The sequence below is a fragment of the Lissotriton helveticus genome, chromosome 5_1 (assembly GCF_964261635.1).
Source record: "Lissotriton helveticus chromosome 5_1, aLisHel1.1, whole genome shotgun sequence".
Classification (NCBI taxonomy): Eukaryota; Metazoa; Chordata; class Amphibia; order Caudata; family Salamandridae; genus Lissotriton; species Lissotriton helveticus.
The window spans coordinates 937,430,505-937,454,812 of record NC_136065.1 but is presented as its reverse complement, the minus strand read 5'-3'; the positions used below and the strand labels follow the sequence as shown (position 1 = coordinate 937,454,812).

General features: G+C 47.2%; 1 protein-coding gene across 2 annotated transcripts in view; it reads left to right on the top strand.

Moving 5' to 3' along the window:
• The window catches only part of BTAF1 (B-TFIID TATA-box binding protein associated factor 1), a 984,515-nt gene that overhangs the window by 330,351 nt on the left and 629,856 nt on the right, over window positions 1–24,308 (top strand). For both annotated transcript variants that reach the window (XM_078643429.1, XM_078643428.1), the window contains exon 15: window positions 11,378–11,482. In XM_078643429.1, the coding sequence (XP_078499555.1) occupies window positions 11,378–11,482 (105 nt within the window). The remainder of the gene's footprint in view (window positions 1–11,377; window positions 11,483–24,308) is intronic.

The window sequence follows — 24,308 nt, the reverse complement described above, 5'->3', positions numbered from 1 at the left end:
TTGTGTGTCAAAGATGGACTGTGTGTCAGCGAGAGACTTGTGACTGTGTCTTCGAAGAGAGACTACTGTCTTACAAGCATGAGGCCTTTATGTGCAAAGTACCCGTGTCATCAGCAAGGTCGGAGTTTGTGTACGGTGCTTTTATATATCACGTGCACACCACTCGTGTTCACCAGTCATGCATTTGTGAATAGTACGCACGAGTGTACCCAAGAGGGTCTGCCTTACTGTATGTGTGTCAACGAGGAGCTTATAACCCCGGGTGTGTGAAGGAGTGTGTGCCTGCACGCCTGATTGTGAGTAAGCAGTTACCTTGCTAGAAGATGGCAAGCCAACAAATTAACCTGGAGAAATGTCAGCTCTAAGAGCCTTCCAAGAGGCGAGTCTTGATTGTATTTATATAGCGCTTTCTACCCCTGAGGAACCGTTGAAGCGCTTTACAGCAGGTAGCATGCTACTCTGGAAGCCAAGGTTAGTGGTTAATCTAGTGGATACTGTAGGTTATTGCGATCAGTCATGTGCTTGTAAGAAAACATTGCATGCATTTTTTCTAGTTACTCTGTGATGTATTCTATTAGTGCCAGTGAGGTGTGATCAGTACTGGGAGCTTTGTGGTTTCAGGTGAATGGTTGGTGAGACAGGTTTGTGGAGATTAGGTAAGGTTAGTTTATAGGGATAGGGTTGTAAAGAGGAGAGGTTGTGATTTATGAAAACGAGGTATCAGCTAATTTCAGAATTACAATAAAATAGATCAAGGCATACATGAGACTGAGAGAAGGCTAAACGCCGAAGTAGAAGACATGCAGAGGATACAGGCAAAAAGAGGGTCACTGAAGAAGGAAAGGAGAGGAATCGAGTGGAAGCACGTCAAGGTCAATGTTACATGCAGGGTTTTAGGAGTATTGTTAGCATCCTCGACGTGGTTTCCCATCTAAACGTTTGCCTTTTAATCCTCCTGTTTGCTGATTCCGTTTTTGCTGGCTTTAGGGCTCTGCTCACTTTACCACTGCTAACCAGGGCTAAAGTGCTTGTGCTCTCTCCTTAAAACATGGCAGAATTGGCTTATTTCCAAATTTGGCATGTAAATCATGCAACAAAAACCACGTTGGAGTATGATATGGTGGTGTCATTTGTTTTGTAAAAAGGTGTATATTTCTTTAACACGTGGGCCCTTTCACCATAGTATTTTAGATTATATCAGTGCATTGAGAGGTATTTATTAAAATTGTTTTTAAACATGGACTAAGAATCGTTCCTTCTTCCACCCTGATGACAATGTTTTAGTGAACTAAGGCAAGTCAGTTGTTTAGTGCACCTTTATATGGCCTAGAGTCTTCTTATGGATGGAGCAGTATTATAGGCTTATTAAGTCAAACACGTAAGAAGTGTTTGTACAGTGCACAGCCTGAACTCAGGTATTTGAGGCTGCTCTCACTTGTGAAAATGAAGAAAAGGGAAGCTTGCCGAAATAAAGCATTTGCCTCAAATCACATTATATGTGTGTGTGGCTGTGTGTGTGTTTTGAAACATAAATAAAACGCGATATTTACAATGTCAATAGCTCAAACTCGCGTAAATACGTGAGATTTGCAAGGTATTAAGCTATTGGCATTGTAAATGACAATGCCATTTATTTATCGGTTTTGAAAACCAAAACATAAATAAACATTTTGTCATTTGCAATGCCAAAAGCTCAAACTTTGGCAAAGGCGAAACCGTTGCATTGTAAATGCTTGTTTATTGTCTGATGTTGGTCGTCTTGCCTCGGGTATAGACTGTTGGTGACAACTGTATCTATTATGGCTTACGCTGTCCAACTGTGTTCTGCTTGCCTCTATTGCGATGTGTCTTTGAATTGTGGAGGCGGGTAATAATGGAACTGTGACAAAACAATACTTAATGGGAAAAGGGTCTGACTGTGGGACTGGCACTTAGGCACCCCGGGCACAGCTGTTTTGGTGCTATTGCTTCTTGCTTGCATTCTAGCGTGGCTGTACCCTTGGTGTAGGGCATGCATGTAGATAGATATTCATAGGAAATGGAAGGTGCACTCCAATGAAGTCAATTGCGCAGAAAGCTATTTTGAAAGTTTCTTCTCTTTATTTATATTATTTCATTTTCTTAAAAAAGGGGCGCACAGCCACCGCGTTTCGTTCTCCTAGTGCCCCGGAAACTTCGTCAGGGCTGCAAAAGTCATAATATACACAGACATAAATATACATGTATAAGACATAAATATACAATACAAAAAGTATATTTTTCACACTAAACCTTACACAACATAAATATATATACCCAAAGCAAAAAATTGTACATCTATACATGAGACATACATATAAATTACATTTAGGATTATTAAAACCAAGAAAAAGGAGAAAAATGCATGAATAACAGAGGTATCAAAAGAGCATATTAGTTCTTCAAAATTATAAACATTTTGACTAAAAAACATGCATTATTGCAATAATGTAGTTGCTCTTCCCAGACAGATGGATCTAGTTGAGGGTAGAGCAAAGGGAAAAAGGAGAAAGAAAAGGAGAAAGGAAAAAACGAGAGAGAAAGGGACCGAGTCATGATGTATATTTAAATTTAAAAGAAGAGAGAATTGAGAAGTATCATCCAATGTCATCTCACCTTACGCAAAAAACACCTAAATATAGTGATCTGTGTCAGGTGAACTAGAGTCCTCACAAAAAAGCCTCATCAGGGTTGTATCATCCCAGGTATTCACATTCTAATATCAGGAAAATGTCCAAAGATTAGTATCACCAGAACCCATACATCCTCCAAATAGAAAATGTCAGTACTATCATTTACAAGAAAAAAAAAGAAATTCATATTGGAAAATTGTTATGGTAAACCATGAGGTAGGCGTAAAGAGAACATTCAAAGGGTGCAGGTCAAAAGAGTCCAAATATGGATATGTACCTCGAACTATTCACAGAATTAACACCAATGACGTTTCCAAAGGGAGTATTCCTATTCATAGGTCGATAACTAATATCTTCCTGTATGGGGGGTCCTCCTATGTTTCAAAAAGTCAATCATAAGGTTTTCACCAAATCCAAAAAATCACAGGGTCTACAACCCTTGATAGTGAATGGTAAACCCAATACAGTTCAGACAAGAGATTCACAATCAGGATGTCGTCAAACAAAGCAACAGAATGCCACATTATTGTATAGTGCCAGCCATGTAGACGGTGCCTAAAAATATATAGTCACTTCAGATCTCTGTAGAGTCCCACCTCGTTCCTAGTCAAGATTAGAAACCAGAAATTGTAACGGTCATACCTGGCGATAACCACTAGTTTCCAAGACCCCAATAATGAACCGATTTCATGTCCCAACTGTTGAGAGAAGTTGAAAATTGAAAGTGGGACAATCTGGTGACATGCCCCAAATAAAATTAATTTCAACTATAGGTAGACAAGATAATCGGGCAATAGATACCCAGATATGATCCCATCTCACCTCTATGCGTGCTCCATGTTCAATTAGGAACAGCTGGGTTTGTGGATAAAGTACCTCAATATAAATAAATTGTATCTACAATGTAGAAGATGTATGTTAGTTACTCGACAGTACCACTTAGAGCTCGAAAATAAAACCGCCCATATCGTCAAGAGCAACTTTTAAAAACCGGTTCACAAAGTCCACCCCACACATAAAGTAATAATAATGGGATCTCAAGCATCATGAGTGCCATAGCGTTTCCGCCCAAAGCATGACGCAGTCTGAAAAATCGGAACACATTCAATTGTATGAACAATATAAGAACAAAAAATCACCCCCTACAATTAGTATCCCCCAAATACCTAAAACTATTTACCCAATGTGCTCAACAGTAATCAGTAAACGCCCCTCACAATCTTCAGCGTCATGGAAATGTCACATCATCGTATCCTAATGATGCACATAAGAATTAAACAAAGAAGAGTTTTCATAAAAAACAAACCAAACCGGATCAGCATAACCCAGATTACGGAGACTCGCCCTTGAAACATACCTAAGTTTGAGCATCATTCCCAGGGAGAGACGGGGACCATAGGTACAAGATGCACTTCACCACGATATGACCCGATGTGTATCCTGTCGGGATTTCACCCGTAATGCAGATGAAACAAGTTCCCAGCACCTATTGTAAAGATAGGGCGAAGTATCCATAAGGGAATGCCGCGTGGAGCAAACAATGCCCCCACAGTTTGGCCCATCACTCCCCTCATACCTGTGATATGGCACAAGTTTCCCGTACCTCCGAAAGACGGCGCCCAACATTCCGCGCCATTTTTAAAAGGCAAATTGTCTATGCTGTCCGGAAAGGCGTCATACGTAGTCAGGATCCGTCCCACCTTCCCCGATGTGTATACAGCGAAGTAATATGGCGGCCATCTTGGAACGAAGCCAACTGCTCATAATATGTCAGCAAATAGGTACCATTTGTACCACAAACCACAAACAAAATAAGATCGATAAATAAGGTATATAATATCTCCATAGTTTCAATACCCGCTATTTGTCATAATAGATAGGGGGCTTATCAACCTTCATAACTCAAAAACTGAATTGGAAAACTGAAGAAATAGACACAGGGGCAAAGTGGATCCAAGTGACCAAGGTAACCGGCAAGGAACAAACCAAAACTCTCCTCCTAATAAATGTTTATATCCACCCAGAGAGAAAGAAGCAAAATGGTAAATACATAACTCTTATAAAACTGCTAAAAGTATTGCAGAAAAGCCACACAAACGCTGAACTGGTGATCGCCGGCGATTTTAACACCAATCTTTTAGCGACCAATCGGGGAAGAAACCAAAAAATATCGAACGGTGCGCTGAACTTTGCCCGCAAACTAGCAACACTCGACTTAATAATTATGAATGGTAAATCCCCGTGGGACTCGCCTCCAGCGGCAACATACCTGAGTGGAAAAGTCGTTTCGACATTAGATTTTATTATAACGAGTATTAAGCAGCTCTCAGAAATAAACAATTTCAGAATAATTACACGAGCTGAAAGTGATCATCTGCCGTTAATATTGAATCTGAAGAATAAAACAAACTTCGCCCAGAAGAACAACAGCATTACGCAGTATCCAGAAACGTTCAACCTGCGTAAAGTAAAATGGCGAGGAGAGGCTCCTGAACTTATTGAGAACAAAGTAAAGGCCTTTATTGAAACCCAAGGCCTAGTTCAAGAAGGTGCTCGCGTAAGCTCTTGGGAGCAAATGATTGAGTTTTTACTCCAAACCTTCCTGGTAACCAAGTCACAGAGAACCTTAAATACAGTCAAAAGGGACCCATGGTTCAACCACGATCTCAAAACGCGCAAAAGAGAGATCGCGAGAGAAGTGCGACGTCTATCCCGAGTGGGAAAAAAGGACCTAAAACAAGAAAAAACAAAGTTGCAGACACTAAGGTGTGTTTACAGAAAGAAGTTGGGGAAAGCAAAATCAGAATACAAAGAATCAATCTGGCAGCAACTACTAATAGCTGGTAAAAAACCCAATACCAGCGATTTCTGGGGGATTATGAACATGTTAACAACGGGTCCAACACTTCAGCAACAGGCAGGTATCGGTGCTGAAATCTGGACAGACCATGTAAAGACCTTGTTTAACCAATCTAGGAGGGACTCAGAACCACAACCCCAGGGGCAATACCATGACCAAAAGGAGGCACAAGCTTCACCGAGTCATGCAACAAAAACAGCCAATCTACCCCATATAAAGTCCTCTTTCGAAGAGCAAACTCCTCTGACAAATGAGAAAGAACTAAAAACCCTCATAAAGAAATTAAAGTCCGAGGGAGCGGCTGGGCCAAACTGTATTCCAAACGCAATCTTTAAGAATAACCCAGATCTATGGTCTGAAATCCTAACACCAGTTTTCAACGAGATCTATGAAAATTCTAATATTCCAGCTTCCTGGAGGGGGTCTGGCATTCACCCCATATATAAAAAGGGAGACCATGGTAAGCCAGAGAATTGTAGATTAATCTCCTTGATTGACGTAGAAGCCAATCTATACGCCTCGTGCCTATTGAACCATCTGCAACGTTGGATGGAGGAACAAAACATCATCCCCCAACTTCCAAACCGGATTCAGGCAAGGCATGGGCACTCAATCGAACCTTGCAACCCTAGCCCTCTTGACAGAACAGGCGCAAAGAAGGAAAGTCCACCTCCTAGCCTGTTTCGTGGATATCAAATCAGCATTTGACAGAGTGAGCAGGAATCATTTATGGAGCAAACTTAAAAGATGGGGCATACCAAATGCACTCCTCACCGCCACTGTAACTTTGTACACTGACACCTGGACAAGAGTCAAGCTGGGAAACGGGTCGAGCACCACTGCAAGTATCCCAACACGAAGTGGCCTGAAGCAAGGCTGTGTCTTGGCCCCAAGTCTTTTTAATCTGTATTTATCGGACATTGCCCGATACTTTGAAAACCCTGATTGCCACCCCCCGAAACTGGCCAACAAGCCAGCCGCAATCCTCCAATATGCAGACAATATAGTCCTGCTAAGCCAAACCCCAGTGGGACTACAAAGATCAATAAACAACCTGGTATCCTACTTGGATTCGAATCAGCTAGAGATAAACGAAGAGAAAACAAAAAGCGTTCGTCTGGCTGACAGTAGGAAATTAAAGTTCAAATGGAGCGTTAAGGGGGCCCACGTGGAAGAAATAAGTTCATACAAATATTTGGGCGTAATTTTCGGGCAGGGCACAAGTCACAAGGAACACAAAATGTCCCTCAAAGCAAAAACCCAGTCCCTGATCTATGCTTACAGATCCCTTCGTAGAAAATTGGACTGTCCTAACCATTCGCATTTGTTAAAAGTCATGGCTGCTCAAATCCAACCAAGCTTGTCATACGGTCTTATCCCTTGGTGTGGCAAAGATTCGCATTTTCAGAACGAATTGCAGTCAAAAATCTATAAAGCAGTTTTTGATTTGCCAAAATGTGCCTCACCCGCCCAGGTAAGACTGGAATTCGGGCTTCAGGACCTCAAATACAGGGAAATGTGCAACTTTATCAAATTCTTTCACACCCTCCGGTCATCCGAAGTGGACACTCTAAATAGACTTTGCTGGGATGAAGTAAGGTCACAGAATGAGCAAGAAACCCCAAACTCTTGGGGGAGCTACCTGAGTACATCTTTGGCCACTTTGAAACTCCAATCAGCATGGGACAACAAGATGGACCGAGCGTCCTTTAACAAAACTGTCAATGTCGCAAGTAAAAAGAAATCTTTATTGGAAGATAAATTTGCACTCACAAAGAGACGGCATAGATGGACAGTCATGAACTCATACAAGTCTTCGAAGCCACAAACCTACTTATCTGCCAATTTTAGTTCCTTTTTGAAGATGTGCTTCCTAAAGTTCAGGATGGGGGTGCATGTCTCTAAGGATTTATCCCCCTCTTGGTTGACAGTTTTTAACTCAGAACGTTGTCGCTTATGCGGATTCCAAAAGGAAACCTTGGCCCATTTGCTGTGCGCATGCCCAGTCATGTTAACTCAAAGGAGACAATACCTAAAGGCGATTTTTATCAACCTGAACATTCGCACTAGCAGACAAGCAGTGATAAGGTGGCTGGAGGGTTCGTCGTACATCTTGTCTTGCCGAGGAGTCAAGTTTATGAGATTAGTCAACAGCTTCCTATTGCAAGTGGATGATCTTTAATCATAACTGTATGTAACAAATTCCCATACTTTTGAAGTGGTTGGTACATAATTTTAACTTTTAGCTGCTATTTGATCTAAATATAGTTTTAGAATGATTTTAAAATAATAGATTTTTTACACATTTGAAAAGTATGGGAGTCAGCACAGTTGCACTTTTGTATATATGACAACTCTAGCTGTTTGAGAAGATGAAACTTATTCTTTTTATGTAGGGGGTATTGTGATGATTTTAATTAATCGAGCAATAAACATTAAACTTGAAAAACTTGTATGATTACTGATGGGCTTGTTTGAGTGAGTTATATATTGAGCAGTGAGGGGACAGGTGAGTGAAGTGGCACGTGAGTGCAGGGGGAGTAGTGTGCTTGTGTGACTGCAGGGTGAGGTATAGGGTGAACAGCGCAAATGCATTGTGAGTACAGAGTGATCATTGTGAATTCAGGGTGAGCGGGTGAATGGTGTGAGTGCATGGTGATCAGTGTGAGTGCATTGTGATTGCTGTGAGTGCAGGGTGAGCATGAAAGGGAAGGATGAGAATGAGGAGTGAGTTGTCTGAATGCAGGGTGCATGCCCAGACACTTGAAGTAACTCAGCATGTTACTGACAGCGGCGAAGGGTTTAAGATCTAAGTTAAACTATTGCTGTTATGGCATTAATCCGGGATCAAGGGTGGAAGAAATAATCTGCTGATCCTGCAACAAACTTCCAGTCCTATGGTTAGGGTTGCCAGCAGATTATTTTGATGGCCCAGTCGGTACAAAAATAAGCAGTCACCTAAAGCTGTTTTTTAAGCACTTATCTGTGCATAGTTCGAACAGCAAATATAAGTACAAATCACTTTTAATTGTGTTCTAGGGCTGCCTCAATGATCCATGACTGTTAATTAAAGAGAACAAAGACAGAAAAGCCGCATAATGAATGAATACATACTTTTTAGGACGAGCCTAGAGCAGCGTATGCGCTGCTTGCTCGACTTTTAGTAAAGGGATAAAAAAAAGTGCTACCAGATGCTGCCATGGCCAGCCTAGAGCTTGAGTGCATGTGCGTGGACGCGCGTTTTGCGTGCCTCTCTCCGCGCTTCAATTCCCTCCCTCTCCCCACCACAGATCTCCACTTTCGCACGTCTTGTTTTTATCTACTTTTGCACATGCACTGAGAGTGCATCAGAGCATGTGTCTGCAGTCTCCTTCAGCCCTGCACTCCTCCTGGTCTCCAACTCTGCATTGTTTTGATTCACGCCGATCCTTCTCCTGCTGTCTATTGCATTTTGACCCACACTCAATAGCTGCTCCCTTCGCCCCCCCTTTCTTCTTCAAAATCTGTCTGTCCTCTGACCTTGATTACTATCTGCTTTCCATTTTATCCGTCTCTCCCCGCTGCCTCACTGCTTCCTCCATCCTGCACTCCCACACTCACTTCTCAGTCAGGCTCTTTTAATCCTTGTGCCTTTCTCCCAGCCCTCCTTCTGGATATTGTTGTTGTGATCTTTTTTGGTTAATTTGCTGCTGCAAAACTCATTTGCTATTTCTTGTTTCCGTCAGACTGCATCATAGCCCTTTTTTTGCTCTCTCTGGTTATGCTTATTTTCTAGAATTTTTTCCAAGTTGCCTCTGACTGTTTCCTTCGGTTTATTGCAAATATCTGCTTGGTGGTGAGCTTGTTTACAGTTTATTTATAGCACGAGCCTAGGGCACTATAACGTTTTACAACAGAACCGGTTACGTTAACATTATTTCCTGGCCACAAAGAGAATACGTGTTTTGCCCAAAATCACATGCTGCTGAGCTGAAGTCTGGATTAGAACCTCTGTGTGCCAGTGATTCAAAGTCTGCAGCTACAGTCACTAGATTTACTGGCCCACACTGGTGTGGGAAGTGTGTCCCCCTTTTTTGAACTATGGCCGCTCTCGTATTGGGGAGGAAAATAAATCCAGACTTCCGTCTCCACAAGTTTTTAAAGGGCAGCATCGTAACAGGCAGAGTTTTATTCTTGGCTGCCCCTTTAGTGTTCCCTTGACGTTTTAGCTCCTGTGGTTTGCTGGAGGTTTGCATCTGCATCTCCAGCAGGTCACACGGGCACTGGTCAGGCGGGTTCATTGCTCCAAACCACCCCAAAGGAGGCCAGGCTGCGGTAGACTATTGCAAGCCGACTCAGCAGACGAACGCTGTGGTGAAGGTGGAAGGACGCCGAGACATAAAACTTTGGAAGTACAATAGGATTAGCAAAGTGAGCAGAAATTAATTTACAGCGAGGCTGGGATTCTAATAACACTGATCACGCACAGGGGATTACGAGGTTTATTGAAAACCTGATACTGAATTTCAGCTCATTAAGGCTAACTGAGTTTTAATCATTGGTGGAAGAAACTAAAAGCGTGGGACCTGTGATACTAGCTGGAAAGGGGACAGTGTTCGATATATGGCTGAAAGCAACAACATCTTCTGTAACTTAAATCAACAAGCATTGGCATAGCCAATAGGTCTCGCCTTTGGGACCTTATAAGTGTTTAGCCATGCAACAGCTGATGTTGTTGCACCAAGGATATTGTGCTGGGTAACTAAACACTTATAAGGTCCCAAAGGCGAGACCTATTGGCTATTCCAATGCTTGTTTATTCATAAGTCTATTTAGTGTCAAGAAGAGGTCTTTGCAGGCTCTTTAAACAACACACAGCAGGCATTTTTCTTTTAGCAACCCTACTTTATATTCCTTTTCATGAAATACATTCTCACACTACAGCTGTAAATGTAAAATATGAAAATATGGAATAGGCAGAGTGAGGACCCAGGGGGTACTGGAACCAGGGAAAAATACTACGCCTCTGTAACCAGTTTACAAAGGCATGTAAATATGCAAATGGTCTTTAAAGACCTGTGAAACTCTGACGGGCGTGCTGGAGATAAGACTCCAGACACTGCCCAGCTGAGCCCCCAGCAGCTCGAGTTGCACTGCAGCAGCCCTGGCTGAGACACAGGACGGGGGAAGAGGGAGCTGAAGCCCTTGGGCCTGGGCAGAAGTGTGACTGGGAATGCGTGACCCCCTTTGCATCGCTCTACGGCCCCCCTGGGGGTCGCACCCCACAGTTTGAAGACCCCTGCTCTACGCCAATGCACTCTATCCCAGTCCTTTCTACTCTATGCAACTTCACTCTATTACACTCCAATACAGGAAAAACTGTGCCACTCCACAACACACTAGTCCACTCTTCTCCATTCTACTCTCCCCTGCGCCACTAACTTTTAGCCATGGTGAACAACCACGCTGGTGCACAGCAGTACCAAAACACATTGGCAAAGCCAAAAGTTCTTGCATAGGCGAGACCTATTGGCTTTGCCAATGCTATTTACTTTTAGCCTCCTTAAAATGCTATTGTCAATACATTTCAGTGCAACATTTCAAAACAAAGCTTGCCTTTCAGAGTTTTAATGTTGGGATATGTAGAAACAGATTAACTGAATTGAGATAAGTTGATGATATTCTTCTTTAAGATATAGAAGAAGCCTTAATCCCATTTATAAATATTGGCCCGAAATAAGTCTTTGACTTTAGATCAGGATATAACCAGGTCTTCAACTGAAATCATTTTATCCCAGATTACCAAGAGGAACTGCTTGTCTTGATTTGAAAATAAATTGAACTGAGCTTTTTCATTTGTAACCCAGTTTGCTTTGTCTGTTTACAGAGCTATTCCCTCTGGTTGACTCCTATTCTTCAAGACATGCTCAGGCACATTTTTCAATTTTCTATTCTGGAAAGCAACAAAGAAATTCTGGACCTTATTCACAAGGTAATGTATGTGAATTTACCAGCAGACAACTTTTATGTGTATATTGTTCAGGAAAAAAAACAAGCAAATCGAAGCCTAATTTTGTTCTGATGGATACTTTGAACCTTAGATTTTTCTCCTTGGAAAGCTCTTGAGATGCCAAATGGGGTTTGAAATTCTTTATCAATCCATGCTCTTGCGTGCCGCTGGTGGCAGTGTGTGGCTCCACGGTGGCTCTGTACTGCCCCGGAAGTGACAGAGCGGAGCACATATAAGCACCATCACTGCACGATGACTTCAGTTCCTTTCTTTCCACACCTTCCAAAACTGATGTGGAGCACGATTCCTAAAACAATAACCAGTATGCTGGGGAACAATGATGTCACCTTCTGAAATTACAGGTTTCAAACCATGCTGTGACTGTAGACAACAGATGTTGGTCACAGACCTTCACAAGGTGTGTGCGGTGTTTGGGCTCGGAACACGACTCAAAATTGTGCAATAAATGTGCCTTCCTGCAACCAAAAGCAATCTGGGACCGAGAAGTTGTACATTACCGAACAGAAGTTGCTGCCCTCTCGTAAGCCCTGCTTCAGGTCGTGGACTCTGTTGTGGCCCCGGGGCCATTCTTCGAGAGGTCTACTTCATATGTAAAGTCCTCCGGTAAGTTAAAATCTAAATTAAATGCACACCTAAATAAAAAGCAAAGCAGAATTCTACCCCATTGCATCACTCAGTATCTAAGGAGGTGGGAGGGCATCACAATGTCATTTGGTCTCCCTCCAGTTGCAGAGCAGATTTCACCAATTGATGCCATTGTGCCCCAATTTACTTGGGCTGTTTGCTCCGCCACAGCAGATTGTGGCCTCCAAAGAGTCCACGCTGCAGATTTTCGGCACAGTTCCGTATTCCTCTGGTGTGACTTCTGGCCCCAAGGAACAGCAGGGACTTCAGTCTGGTTTCTGTGAGTGGGTTCTGTCCCAGCAACATCTGACTTAGATGACCCGTTCCTCGTCCCGTTCTGACTTGAGTAAACACGCCTACTCCTTCTCCAGCCATTCCTCCTCTATGCCGGTAGAGAATTCAGTGCTGATTCTGCTGTAAGACCTTGAACAGACTTCAGTCTGATCTTGACTGATGTCATGCTTCAAAATTACTAAAGAGCAACCGGCTGTCATACAGCCTGACACTGTACCAAAGTCTCTATCAGGACGTAATGAAATTATAGCAATAGCAGTAATGGTCCTGCCTAACTGCACCAGTCCAATTGTTTTCCAGTTTCAGTCTCCTTGGGTGTTTAAAACTGTGTTACTAGGTGACTGGGGTATGAGCCTTGATCAGGCAGCAACCACAATACTAATCCGGGTTAGAGGCAGGCAAATCCTAAAATAACCTGTGCTCATCCTCTGGTAGCTCGGCACAGAGCAGTCAGGCTTAACTTTGAGGCTGTGTGTAAAGTATTTGTGCAACACTTCAAACGCTAAAACAGTGAATACACCACACACAAAGATTCCACACCAAGTCAGAAAAATAGATCTGACTTTAATAAATAAAATAAGACCAAAACGGCAAAAATCCAATACTGGAGATATTGGTTTTTAAAGTTTGTAGTGAAAAATAGCACCATAAAGCACAAAGAGCTATTGGGGATATCTGGTCAACTGGGCCAGGACAAAGTCACAAGTTGAGGCAGACTGCGATGGGACGCTGGCCGGCTACAGGGACTCAGTTAAGCTCGCTGAACAAAGTACCTTAAATCCTGGTTTCGGAGCGTTGCGTGGATCCGCATCAAAGATGCAACACATAGCCAAGGCAAGGCGTCAGTCCATACAGGGCTGCAGTGCAAGGTCCTGTTGCGTTGATATCAATGGTCCTGTTGCGTTGATATCAATGGTCCTGTAGGCAGGACTTGCAATGCAACGTCTGGGGTTGAGGATGCGAGGCAAGGCAGAGGCAATGCGTCTGTTCCGATGTACGGTGAAGTTGCGATGTGGAGTTCTGGTGTCAGCATCGAGGCTGCCATCGATGAGAGATGCGAAGAGCTTGCTCCGGGAAAAGCGTTGCAGAGCGGCGGTTCCAAAGGCGATGCATCATCCCACGATGTGGGAGGCGATGACGATGCAAGTCTTTTGCAATCTGTCCAATCCATGCAGCAGCGATGATGCATTGGTTCTGCTCAGCGATGCACCACTCAGCTGAAGAGATGCATCACTTCTGCTTGGGCATGCATCTTTCAGCAGAGATGTTTTGACTCTGCTGGCAAGCACTTTAGGCTTACTTCCAAGTTCCAGGACTGGGGTGGCATCACTGCCATCTGTGAGTCTACCCGTGGTAATCGTCCAGGTGCAGGGGTTGGAAACCTGTTATGTCCCTGAGGCTTCAGATCAGGAGGCCAGCAAGTTAGCCCTGGAATCACATTGGGTTCTAGGGACAAGTGATGCAGGTCCAGTTCTTCTCACACAGGCAAGAGGGTAGCAGACCAGCAAATCAGTCCAGCAAAGTGACAGTCCTTCAGCAGCACAGTGGTTCTTTCTCCTGGCGGAGAATCCACAGGTCCAGATGTGTACTGGTGTCTGAGTTCCAGGACTTGTACCCAGTGGGACCTTTGAAGTTGGGGAGACTTCAAAGACATGCCTTTGAAGTGTACAGAGGTCCTCCTTTCTTGCCCTGGCTCCAGACTCCCTACAGGGAAGTATGCAGCCCTTTGTGTGTGGACAGGACACAGCCTATTCATGTGTAAGTTGAGGCTGTAACCAGCTCCTCCTTCTAGTCCTGCCAAAAACAGCCTTTGGAGACGCACCTAAGCTCCCATTGTGCGTGGCTGTCTAGGACTAATGCACAAAGCCCAACTGCCAACTACACCCAGTCATGTGATCAGAGACAGGATACAGGCACCAAATCAAGCCCTGTGACGACTGTAGCCGACTGATGTTGGTTACCGATCCCCACCGTCGGTGCCTTTATTGCCTCGTGGCCGACCATGATGACAAGTCGTGCCCCGACTGCCGGGCCTTGACGTCGAAATCTAGGCGGGAGCGGTCCCGTAAGCGACTCGAGATCCGGCAGTCGGCCCTGCGGCGCTCGAGGTCCCGGTCCAGGAGGAGGTGAAGGGACCGGTTGCGGGCCGCAGTCATCACAGCTCGGCGAGTCAACACCACACGTCGGGTTCAAAGTTCTCAGGTAAGTTGAGGCACAAGAAGTCGAAGAAGCAACATCGCTCTTCTGACTCCCCCTGATGCTCGCGCGACGCGGCCGGGGGTTCGGGCGACACTGCTGACACTGCTGACGCGGCTCTGCCGGAGCCGCAAGCGCCGCGTCCAGCTCCATACCCGCCGGTTCCTGGGCTGCACGCGACGCCGGAGGAGATCAACGCCTTCCTCATGGCCATGAGGTCGCGCTTCCCTCTGCCGGATCCTGCAGAGGTGCCTTCGGGCCCCGCAGATCCGTCCGGGAGCCCAAGCAGGCCGGCGGCTCCGGCCCCGGCACTGTCTGGTGATTCGGCCCCGGCCTCGTTGACGACTCCGGTCCCGACGCCGCAGGGCCCCTCAGGATCCAGGCCTGGATCCGTGACGACGCCGGTCGACCTCACAATCCCTCCGCCGGCGCTGTCACCAAGGGTGTCGCCCCCGACGCCGTCTCCGGACGACGTCGTCCCAGCCCCGGTCCGGATCCGGCGTCGGTCTCGACGCCGAGAGATGAGCAATTCATCTACGATCTGGCGCCATCATTTTACCCTATCAGGAGATGGATGTCGGGGGGTCTGAGGACCCTCTGGCACAGGAGTGCCAGTCGGATCAGGACTGGCCAGTTGAGCTAGATGAGGCCAGTGGACTGGACACTTCGCCCGACACTGGATTTGTCTCCCCTCCTACCGTGGCTACGGAGGAGGGGGCTGCTTACAGCGTGGTGTTGACGAGGGCGGCCAAGGCCTTGGCTCTTGAGCTCCCCGTCGCGGCCGTGAGGACTAACCTCCTCACTGAGGTGCTCAAACTGCAGGCAAGCTCCTCGGAGCCTCTCCTGCCATTTAATGAAGCCCTCTCTGACGTTCTGCTGGGCACCTGGTCCAAGCCCGCTACAGGCCTTCCTGTAGATCGGAACGTGGCCCGACGCCACCGCCCGGCTCCGGGCGACCCTTGCTGTCTGTCCACCCACCCCACCCCTGAGAGTCTGGTTATCAGGCCTCTAATTCCCAGACCGCATTCCCGACTGCCCCGCCAGATCGGGAATCCAAAAGGTATGACCAGTTTGGTAAGAAGCTGTTCTCCTCACTCAGTTTGGGGCTGCGGTCTGTCAACACCGCTTGCCTTTTGGGCCGTTACACCCACTCTCTGTGGGATACAGTTGCGGACGTGCTGCCGCAGTGCGCGGCGGAGGCCCGGCAAAGCTCGCTCAAGCCCTTGCGGAAGGGCGGGATGCAGCGCATTACTCCATACGATGTGGATTGGATACCATGGACTCGCTAGGTAGAGCGATTTCCACGACGGTGGTGGTTCGTCGCCACGCCTCTCTCAGGTCCGCCAACCTTTCGGCTGTTGGCCACGCTCATGGACATGCCGCTCGATGGCCGTCGGCTTTTTGGCGACAAGGCAGACAGTGCGCTGAGCGTTTCAAGGACTCCAGGGCTACAGCCAAGTCCTTGGGCTTGTCGGGCCAGCGCCAGCAAACTTCTGCCTTTCGCCCCTTTCATGGCCAAGGAAGGGGCACCCCTTTACGTCTTGCCAGCCACAGGCCGAAAAACTAACCTCAACGCAGCGGCGGACGTGGGAACCACCGTGGCGGTGCCAGGTGACAACGGCAAGGCAAGTCCGCATCCGCCTCAAAGCCCTCCTAGTCCGTGCTTTCAGGCCCACTCAATGCCAGTGGGGGGCAGGGTTCACCATCACCTATCACCTACTCCACTAGCGCACCATCACATCGGACAGGTGGGTGCTGTAAATCGTCCTAAGGGGCTACTCCCTTCCCTTCGAGGCGACCCCTCCAGCCATGCCACCGCAGTACCACCGCATGTCGGGGGAAGTTACGGCCCTCTTGGCCAAGGGGGCCATTGAGCGTGTTCCTGGGCCAGAAGTAGGACATGGTTGCCAAGAAAGGGCAAAGGAGGCCTATGCACTATCTTGGACCTCCGGAGCGTGAACAGCTTCCTCCGGCAGGAGAAGTTCAAGATGCTGACCTTGGCTCAGGTCCTAGCTGTCCTAGACCCTGGAGACTAGATGGTAGGGTTGGACTTGCAGGACGCATATTTCCATACCCCCGTCCTGCCGACCCACTGGCGTTACCTGCGGTTCACGGTAGGCCACAAGCACTTTCAGTTTACTGTGCTCCCCTTGGGCCTTACCAGCGCCCCTCGGGTGTTCACGAAAGTGATGGCGGTGATCGCAGCTCATTTGCGCCGATCAGGGGTGTCAGTCTTCCCCTATCTCAACGACTGGCTGTTGAAGGCGGGCTTGCCGCAGACGGTCGTCAGCCACCGCCAGACTAAGGCCGACCTCCTGCACCTGCTGGGGTTCTCCATCAATGTGCCGAAGTCACACCTGTGCCCCTCTCAGAAGCTCCTCTTCATCGGAGCGGTTCTGGACTCGGCACAGTTTCGGGTGTATCCTTCCGAACTGCAGGTTCGGGATATTCAGGCTCTGATTCCGATCTTTCAGCCTTTATCCCGAGTCTTGGTCAGGTTGACGCTGCGGCTTCTGGGGCTGATGGCCTCCTGCATCCTTCTGGTGCATCACGCCAGGTCCCGGAGGTGGGCTCTGCAGTGGGACCTGAAGTTTCAGTGGGCCCAGCATCAGGGCAACTTGTCTGACCATGTCTTGATCTCGGAGGGCACTGCCCTGCAAGACAGTTGCAGTGGTGGCTCACGAACCGCGATTGGGTCAGCAGCAGATCCCTCTCCCTACCCCATCCGGAGCACGTGGTTGTGACTGATGCGTCCCACTTGGGAGAGGCGGAGATCAGGGGCCTCTGGTCTCCGGCGGAGTCCCGGCTCCATATCAACCTTCTGGAGCTGCGGGCGATCCGACTTGCACTGAAGGCATTCCTCCCCTCTGTCCGGGGGAGTGTAGTGCAGGTGTTCACGGACAACACCACCGCCATGTGGTACTGCAGCAAACAGGGAGGGGTGGGGTCGTGGACCCTTTGTCAGGAGGCTCTGCGTCTCTGGCAATGGCTGGAACGCCAGGGCGTCACCCTGGTGGTTCAACACCTGGCAGGTTCTCTGTAAGCCAGGGCGGACAAACTCAGCCGCCGGTGCATGATGGATCATGAATGGCGTCTGAACTCGGACATGGCGCAAGGTCTCTTTCAGCAGTGGGGAGAGCCTCGGTTAGATCTATTCGCCACCAAAGAGAACACACTCTGTCATCAGTTCTGCGCATTGGAATTTCCAAGGCAGCACTCGCTCTGAGACGCTCTTCGTCGCGAGTGGAGCTGCGGTCTGTTGTACGCCTTTGCACCTATACCACTTCTGCCCAGAGTGCTGAAGAAGATAGGGTGCAACCGGGCCCAAGTCATCCTTGTGGCTCCGGACTGGGCACGAAGGTACTGGTATCCCGAGCTACTCAGCGTGTCAGTCGATCCCCCGATTCGTCTGCCTCTTCGGGAGGGCCTTCTGTCGCAGCAGCAGGGGACGGTCCTCCACCCGAACCTGTCCAGTCTCCACCTACATGCGTGGAGATTGAGCGGCGACAGTTGAGGCCATTTGACTATCCTCCTGAAGTCTGTGATGTGATTCTGGCAGCCAGGCGTCCCTCCACAAAATCGGTATACGCCTGCATGTGGAAGAAATTTGTGGCATGGTGCACAGCACAGGCTCTGGATCCTCTTTCTGCCCCCCTTTCAGAGGTTCTCCTCTTCCTTTTTTCCTCTTGCTCAGCAGGGCTCTGGGCACTTTTAAGGGCTACCTCTCTGCCATTTCTGCCTTCTTGAGGCTTCCTGATCATCCTTCTCTTTTCAAGTCCCCTGTTGTAAATAGATTCTTGAAGGGCATCACGCACATGTTTCCTCCTGTTCCTTTCGTGATGCCTCAGTGGGACTTGAACCATGTTCTAACCTATCTGATGTGCGCTCCTTTCGAGCCACTTCACAATTGCCCTCTTCGTCTTCTAACTCTTAAGACTGCATTCCTGGTTGCCATCACCTCTGCTAGGAGAGTGAGTGAGCTCCAGGCTCTATCTTCTAAACCTCCTTTCCTCTCTGTCCATCCGGACAAAGTTGTTCTGAGGACTCGTCCTTCTTTCCTGCCCAAGGTAGTCACAGCCTTTCACATCGGGCCACCTTCTTTCCGCCTCCGCATCCTTCGAAGGAGGAAGAGAGGCTCCACCACCTGGACCCAAAATGTGCGCTCTCCTTCTACCTAGATCGCACACACCAGTTCCGGGTGGACGACCAGCTCTTTGTTCGTTACATGGGCGCGAAGAAGGGACGGGCGGTGCACAAACAAACCATCTCTCGGTGGGTCGTGTTGTGCATCAAGGTCTGTTACTCTTTGGCTAGAAAGGAGCCTCCTGTTGGGCTGAGGGCCCATTCCACTCGGGCACAGCGGCTACAACTGCCCTGGGTCGGCGAGTCCCCTTGCAGGACATCTGTCAGGCAGCTACGTGGGCCTCGCTGCACATGCTTGCTAGACACTACAGCATGGACAGCCAAGTCCGGAGGGATGGCTTTTTCGGCCGTTTCGTTCTCCAGGACTTTCTGGTGTGATCTTGGTTCGCAGACCCACCACCGGGGTTGGTATTGCTGGGGTATCTATTCTAAGGTAAGGAATCTAACACTAACCTGTTTCTTTCAGATGCACAAGTTACTTCCCTTCGGTTACGATATATCTGTAAGAAACAGTAGTTAGTGTTAGATTCCTTACCGCCCCACCCATCCTCCCCGTTCTGTGAACCGATATCTAGGGTTAAGGTATTTCCCTTTGAGGGCCCTAGTTTCATGGCACCAGTGTCGGTCTCTGGCATGGCTCTGGGTTCCTGGTGCGGAAAGGTATGTACAAGAACTGACATCAGCGCGCGAGGGCGGTGTCTAAGTACTCCGTCATCCCGGCGATTACGACGACGGACGCGGAGCCGCAGACGACGCCCACCAACGCGCAGGGGTACTGCTACGCGAAACTTTCCAGATCGAGTCTGACGTCTGGGGATATTCTAAGGTAAGGAATCTAACACTAACTACTGTTTCTTACAGATATATCGTTACCGAAGGTAAGTAACTTGTGCGTCAAGCTATCCTGGCTGATGAGGGGTGAAGCCCCGAAACCGGTCCTAGGAGCCTTTTTTTACAGTCTGGGGAGGACCTGGCCTGGCAGTTTGGGGTGGACTGTTCCCATTGGGTGAAGGGACAAGACTGATTTGCATATGGCTGGGTTCAAACTGGAATGGCACGAGGAGCAAAAAACAATGGATTTAGGCCCAGATCCCTGTACTGGGGTGAATATATGACATTGTTCTGCATTCTCCCCATCAAGTGCAGGTGAGAGGAGCTGGCCTAACTGCCAGGGCGGTCGACCTCGAATCTGGGAACCTGAGTACGAGTCTCAGAAATGGCACGTACATCCTGTGATTACAGGCCTTGGGTACATATATTACCATTTTACTAGGGATTTATAAGTAAATTACATTTGCCAGTGGGGGATGAACCAATGTTAGCATATTTAGGGGTGAGAGCCCATACATTTTAGAACTGGTTGGCAGTGGAAAAATGTTCAGGGTCCTAATACCGGCGAAAACAAGGTCAGAGAAGGGGAGGAAGAAAGCAGAAAATTGGGGGTAGGGGGGATGACTGCCCTAAGGCTCTCAGGTCTAACATTGGGCCCTTACTCCAAGAGGTTCAACTGCCAACAAATCTCGTATACTGCACAAATATACTTACAAATGAGGGAGAAGCTGAAAATGTAACATTACCAAAAAGGTCTATGCGACATATGTTGTAAATGTACTTTTAGATACTCATGGATTGTACTGTGCATTGTTTGTGTAAGAGTATGTTCATCAATTATTTCCTGATGAAGCCCCATGGAAGAGATGAAACATGTTGACTGGGCTGACAATTTGTACAATTAAGATTGAAAGGGAAAAGTTTTTGATGGGCTGAACGTGGATGTTTCTACAACCATCACCTCGACAATCACACTGTGACTGCAAACATATGATCAAGGCCACTGGAATTATGTGTTAGGAGATTGCCAAATTATGCGGCAGGGTTGATTAAATTATGCATCGATAAAAGTCAAATTATGCAGCATATTGTAGCACATTTTGTAATAGTATTACTTAATTTCATCATTTCAAAATTGTGAACACTGGGTATTGGTTGCACCTCATTAGCACCTGTTTAACACCCAAATATACCAATAAGTAACAGAAAGGTGACCAGTCCAGCTTTGCAGAGGGCCTTCCGCTGCGCAACTTGTCGCTGCTTTTTTCCGTACCCGTTGAAGTGTTGGAGCTAGAAATAAACATTTATTTTGTTAAAATGTGCAGATTATGCAGCAGATGATGGATTATGTGGCAAATGAGTCAATTCTATAACCAAGCAAAAATTGCTGCTGCTGTGCAATTGCATAATTCCAGTGACCGTGCATATGATACAGTGACTGATTATAAATTATTTGGCGTGCCTCTTCCAGGGTGGCCGCACCAGCAGAGGTTTCATTATCTTTTTGGCTTTGACTCTGAACAAGGTACACCACCAGAGGGACATCATTGTGAACACCACCCTCATTATGTCGTTGGTCCTTTTACATGGACTAATTAGAGGACAGTAGTTTGCTACATCCCCTTGCATAGGGTTCAACTTAACACTTGGACCACTTACGGAATAGAGGGCATCATTTGCAGTAGTAGTCCGATGGGCAGCTGAACCTTGCTTCCCTTTATCAAGGCCCCCCCTGATACCTTGATGGGCATTAGGTCGAAGTCAAGTTCTTGCTGTGAGGAAATGGGGTGTATTATATGGTGTGGTTGTGCGACCTCCCCGTGTAATACACTGACCAACCCCTTTTCTTCTAGTAGTTTTTTTCTGTAAAACCCTCAACCCTGGGTAGCTGTGGCACTGAGCAGCAAAGCTTGCACAGAGGAACAAGCATAAAGCATTTAAAGAGCACCAAAACAATTGAAGAAGAAATTGGCTTGACACCTAAGAAATCTGACACCAATGTGTAAAAGACTGTATTTATAAGAATTTAGACACTGCAATGAAAAAGATCTACTGGCGGTACCAAAGATAATCATTTTCAAAGTAATAATAAATAAAAGTATTTTCACTCCGCTGCAAACAAGCCTTTGCAAAGTCAACTAGTTGAATACTTCGAAACGAGAAGGCTTAGGTAAGCGTCATTGCAGTTGGTTAGAAGTACTTGGGTGACCAACTCCAGCAGGGTGCTAGTCAGGGGGATGTGCAAGGTCCTGATAAACAGTTGCCTTCACACAAAAGCAGTCCTCGGGCAGTTCTAGGCACTTTATCCGCTTAACAATGGATTCCTATGGAGTGGCCTTGATGCAAGGGATGAAGGATGCTGAAGATGCTCCAAGGATGCTGTAGATGCGACATGGACGACAAGAGTCTTCCTGAAGAGATTCCTCAGCCCACGAAGAGGGTGTGGGAGTCCTGGTTGCAGGGTTGACGTCTTGCAAAGTCCTCTCCAGTTTGTCCAAAGTTCAGCTGCCAATGGACTACCAGTTGCCCCTTGTTGCCTTCACAGGCCAATCTTTCCTGTGTCGATAACTTGCATTCTGAGGGTTCCAGCAACTCTGACAGCACTCCCATGCTCAGCGAGCTCAGGTGCAACTCTGTGCGTCTGGTCTTGGTCATCGTTGCTCCATGGTGGTTAAGGTAGTGGCTTGAAGACTTTGGGCTACCAATTTCCCCAGCAGGCTTTCGCTGTTATGTCCGTGTGCTGCAAATAGGCGACCAGACAGCTGGCCCCTGGAGTCATCTTGGCTTGAGTGTGCTCTGGAGATTGCTTGTCCTTGAGTAGGACACGGCAGGCACTGTCCCTCTCTTTGCTAGCCAGCGGTGCAGCCTCTCTTTGCTGGTCACTCAGTGCACTTGGCAGTCCTTCTGTACTTTGTTGAAATCGGTTGAGCTCTGAGGTCTGGGTGCCAGGGTACCTCTCTTATGCTCTGAAAGTGCCCTCAGGGTAGAATGCAGTTGGTAGCCAATGAGCTACCAGGTTCACTTCCGACTGGTGACCACGTCGTGTGGAGTGTGGTGTTTGGCTTTCCCATTCTGCCCACTCCCAAGATGGTGAGACCCCTTTCTCTGTGTACAGACCTTCCCTAGCCCACCCCTAGGGTGTGGCTTCCTCAGAGCATCACGTCTGTGAGGAAATCAGTTTGGCAACTGGTTTCCACCTCTCTGCCAGCCTGCCTGCCTGCCTAAACTGTGAGGTGGCTTCCCCTTTGAAGCCTGCCTTTTGGGACTAACACCAACTTGGCTTCCTGCAGGAGGGGGGTAACATCTCCTTGGCCTGCAATCCCTCATGGTTCTCCTTCCTGAAAGTCGTTGGCTCATCTCTCCAGGAAGGCAGAAAGCGGTCTCGTGCAACAGGCTCCATGTGTGCCCCAGAAGGCATTGAAGTTTTAAAGGCACCAAAGTAGCAGCTTTGTAAAAACTACACACTGCAACAAGTTAGATTTATTTCGACTTGAGATACAAGTCGGGCTTAATGTAATGAGTCGTTTGATACCTTGCAGTGCCCACTTTTGTTGCACCGTTCAAGTTAGCACCGATGAGGGGGTCAGCGTGTAATCCTGTACTCACCAATTTGGTGTCCAAGTCTTTCCACAATAGAAACTTTGGTTTTGCGTGCTTACCATCAGAACATGTGAAATACATATCCTGCCCATGCCATGTGTTGCCCCCTGCCTTAGGGCTCGTAGGCCTGCCAGATGGGATGACTTACACAGATTAACAGGTAACGTAGTGACCTTAATAAATGTATGCAGTTCCTACAAAAGAATCAGTGTATATGTAGGTCAACAACTATTCTTCGGGTCACGCTGGGGTTGTGACCCTTCAAAAATCAAAAGCCCTCATAGACCTGGATAGGTGCCATGCTTCATCATTGTACATTGACTTTGTACTTATGAGACCCTCAGGGTGGCACAACTAGTGCTGTCAGCCCTGGGGTACTCCTTTACTTACATGCCTGGGTACCATATGCTAGGGACTTACAGGTAAGTTAGCCATTTCCAATCGAGCATTGACAATTTGATTTACACTTTGGGATCAATGCACTGGAACTGAGATCTGGTTATCAGGCCTCTGTGCACTCTGAGTCAAAAAAACAGCAGCATCAGTCGACAAACATGAGGGTGACCATATAAAAAAATAAAAATCCTTACATTTCCCCGCTAGTGAATAGGCAGGTGGCCAGGTGTTACAGATGGTGCTTTACTGTCCTGATTTTTTCACTAAATGCTCGCCCCCTGATGGCCCGGTGGTTCAGGCTTTAACCAGCAGGGTGAAAAACATGTAATTCCCAATTACCCTTCCTGTAGGGAGTCCTGAAGGATTGAAGCATTTGGAAAACAAATGTTCTCCTAAACTAGCCTTACATTGAAATCAGTCAAGGCAGTTTCTATGTTGAGTTGGAACACACATAGCCTCTGAGACCTGGCTAGTGAGATCTTACCGTAGGCCCCGGAAAAGACCCTAGGGCCTTTGGTTTAAAAACTTTGTGATGGTCCAAATGCAGCCAAATGTGTGATTCCTGCTGACCCGGATAAAACAGATTTTTTTATTTGAGTTTTATATAGCGCTGGCTAGACCCGGAGGTATCGGAGCGCTTTACATAAGGAAACAGCATGTTACAAGTTATAAATCTTTCACATTAGTTACAGCATGATTACGT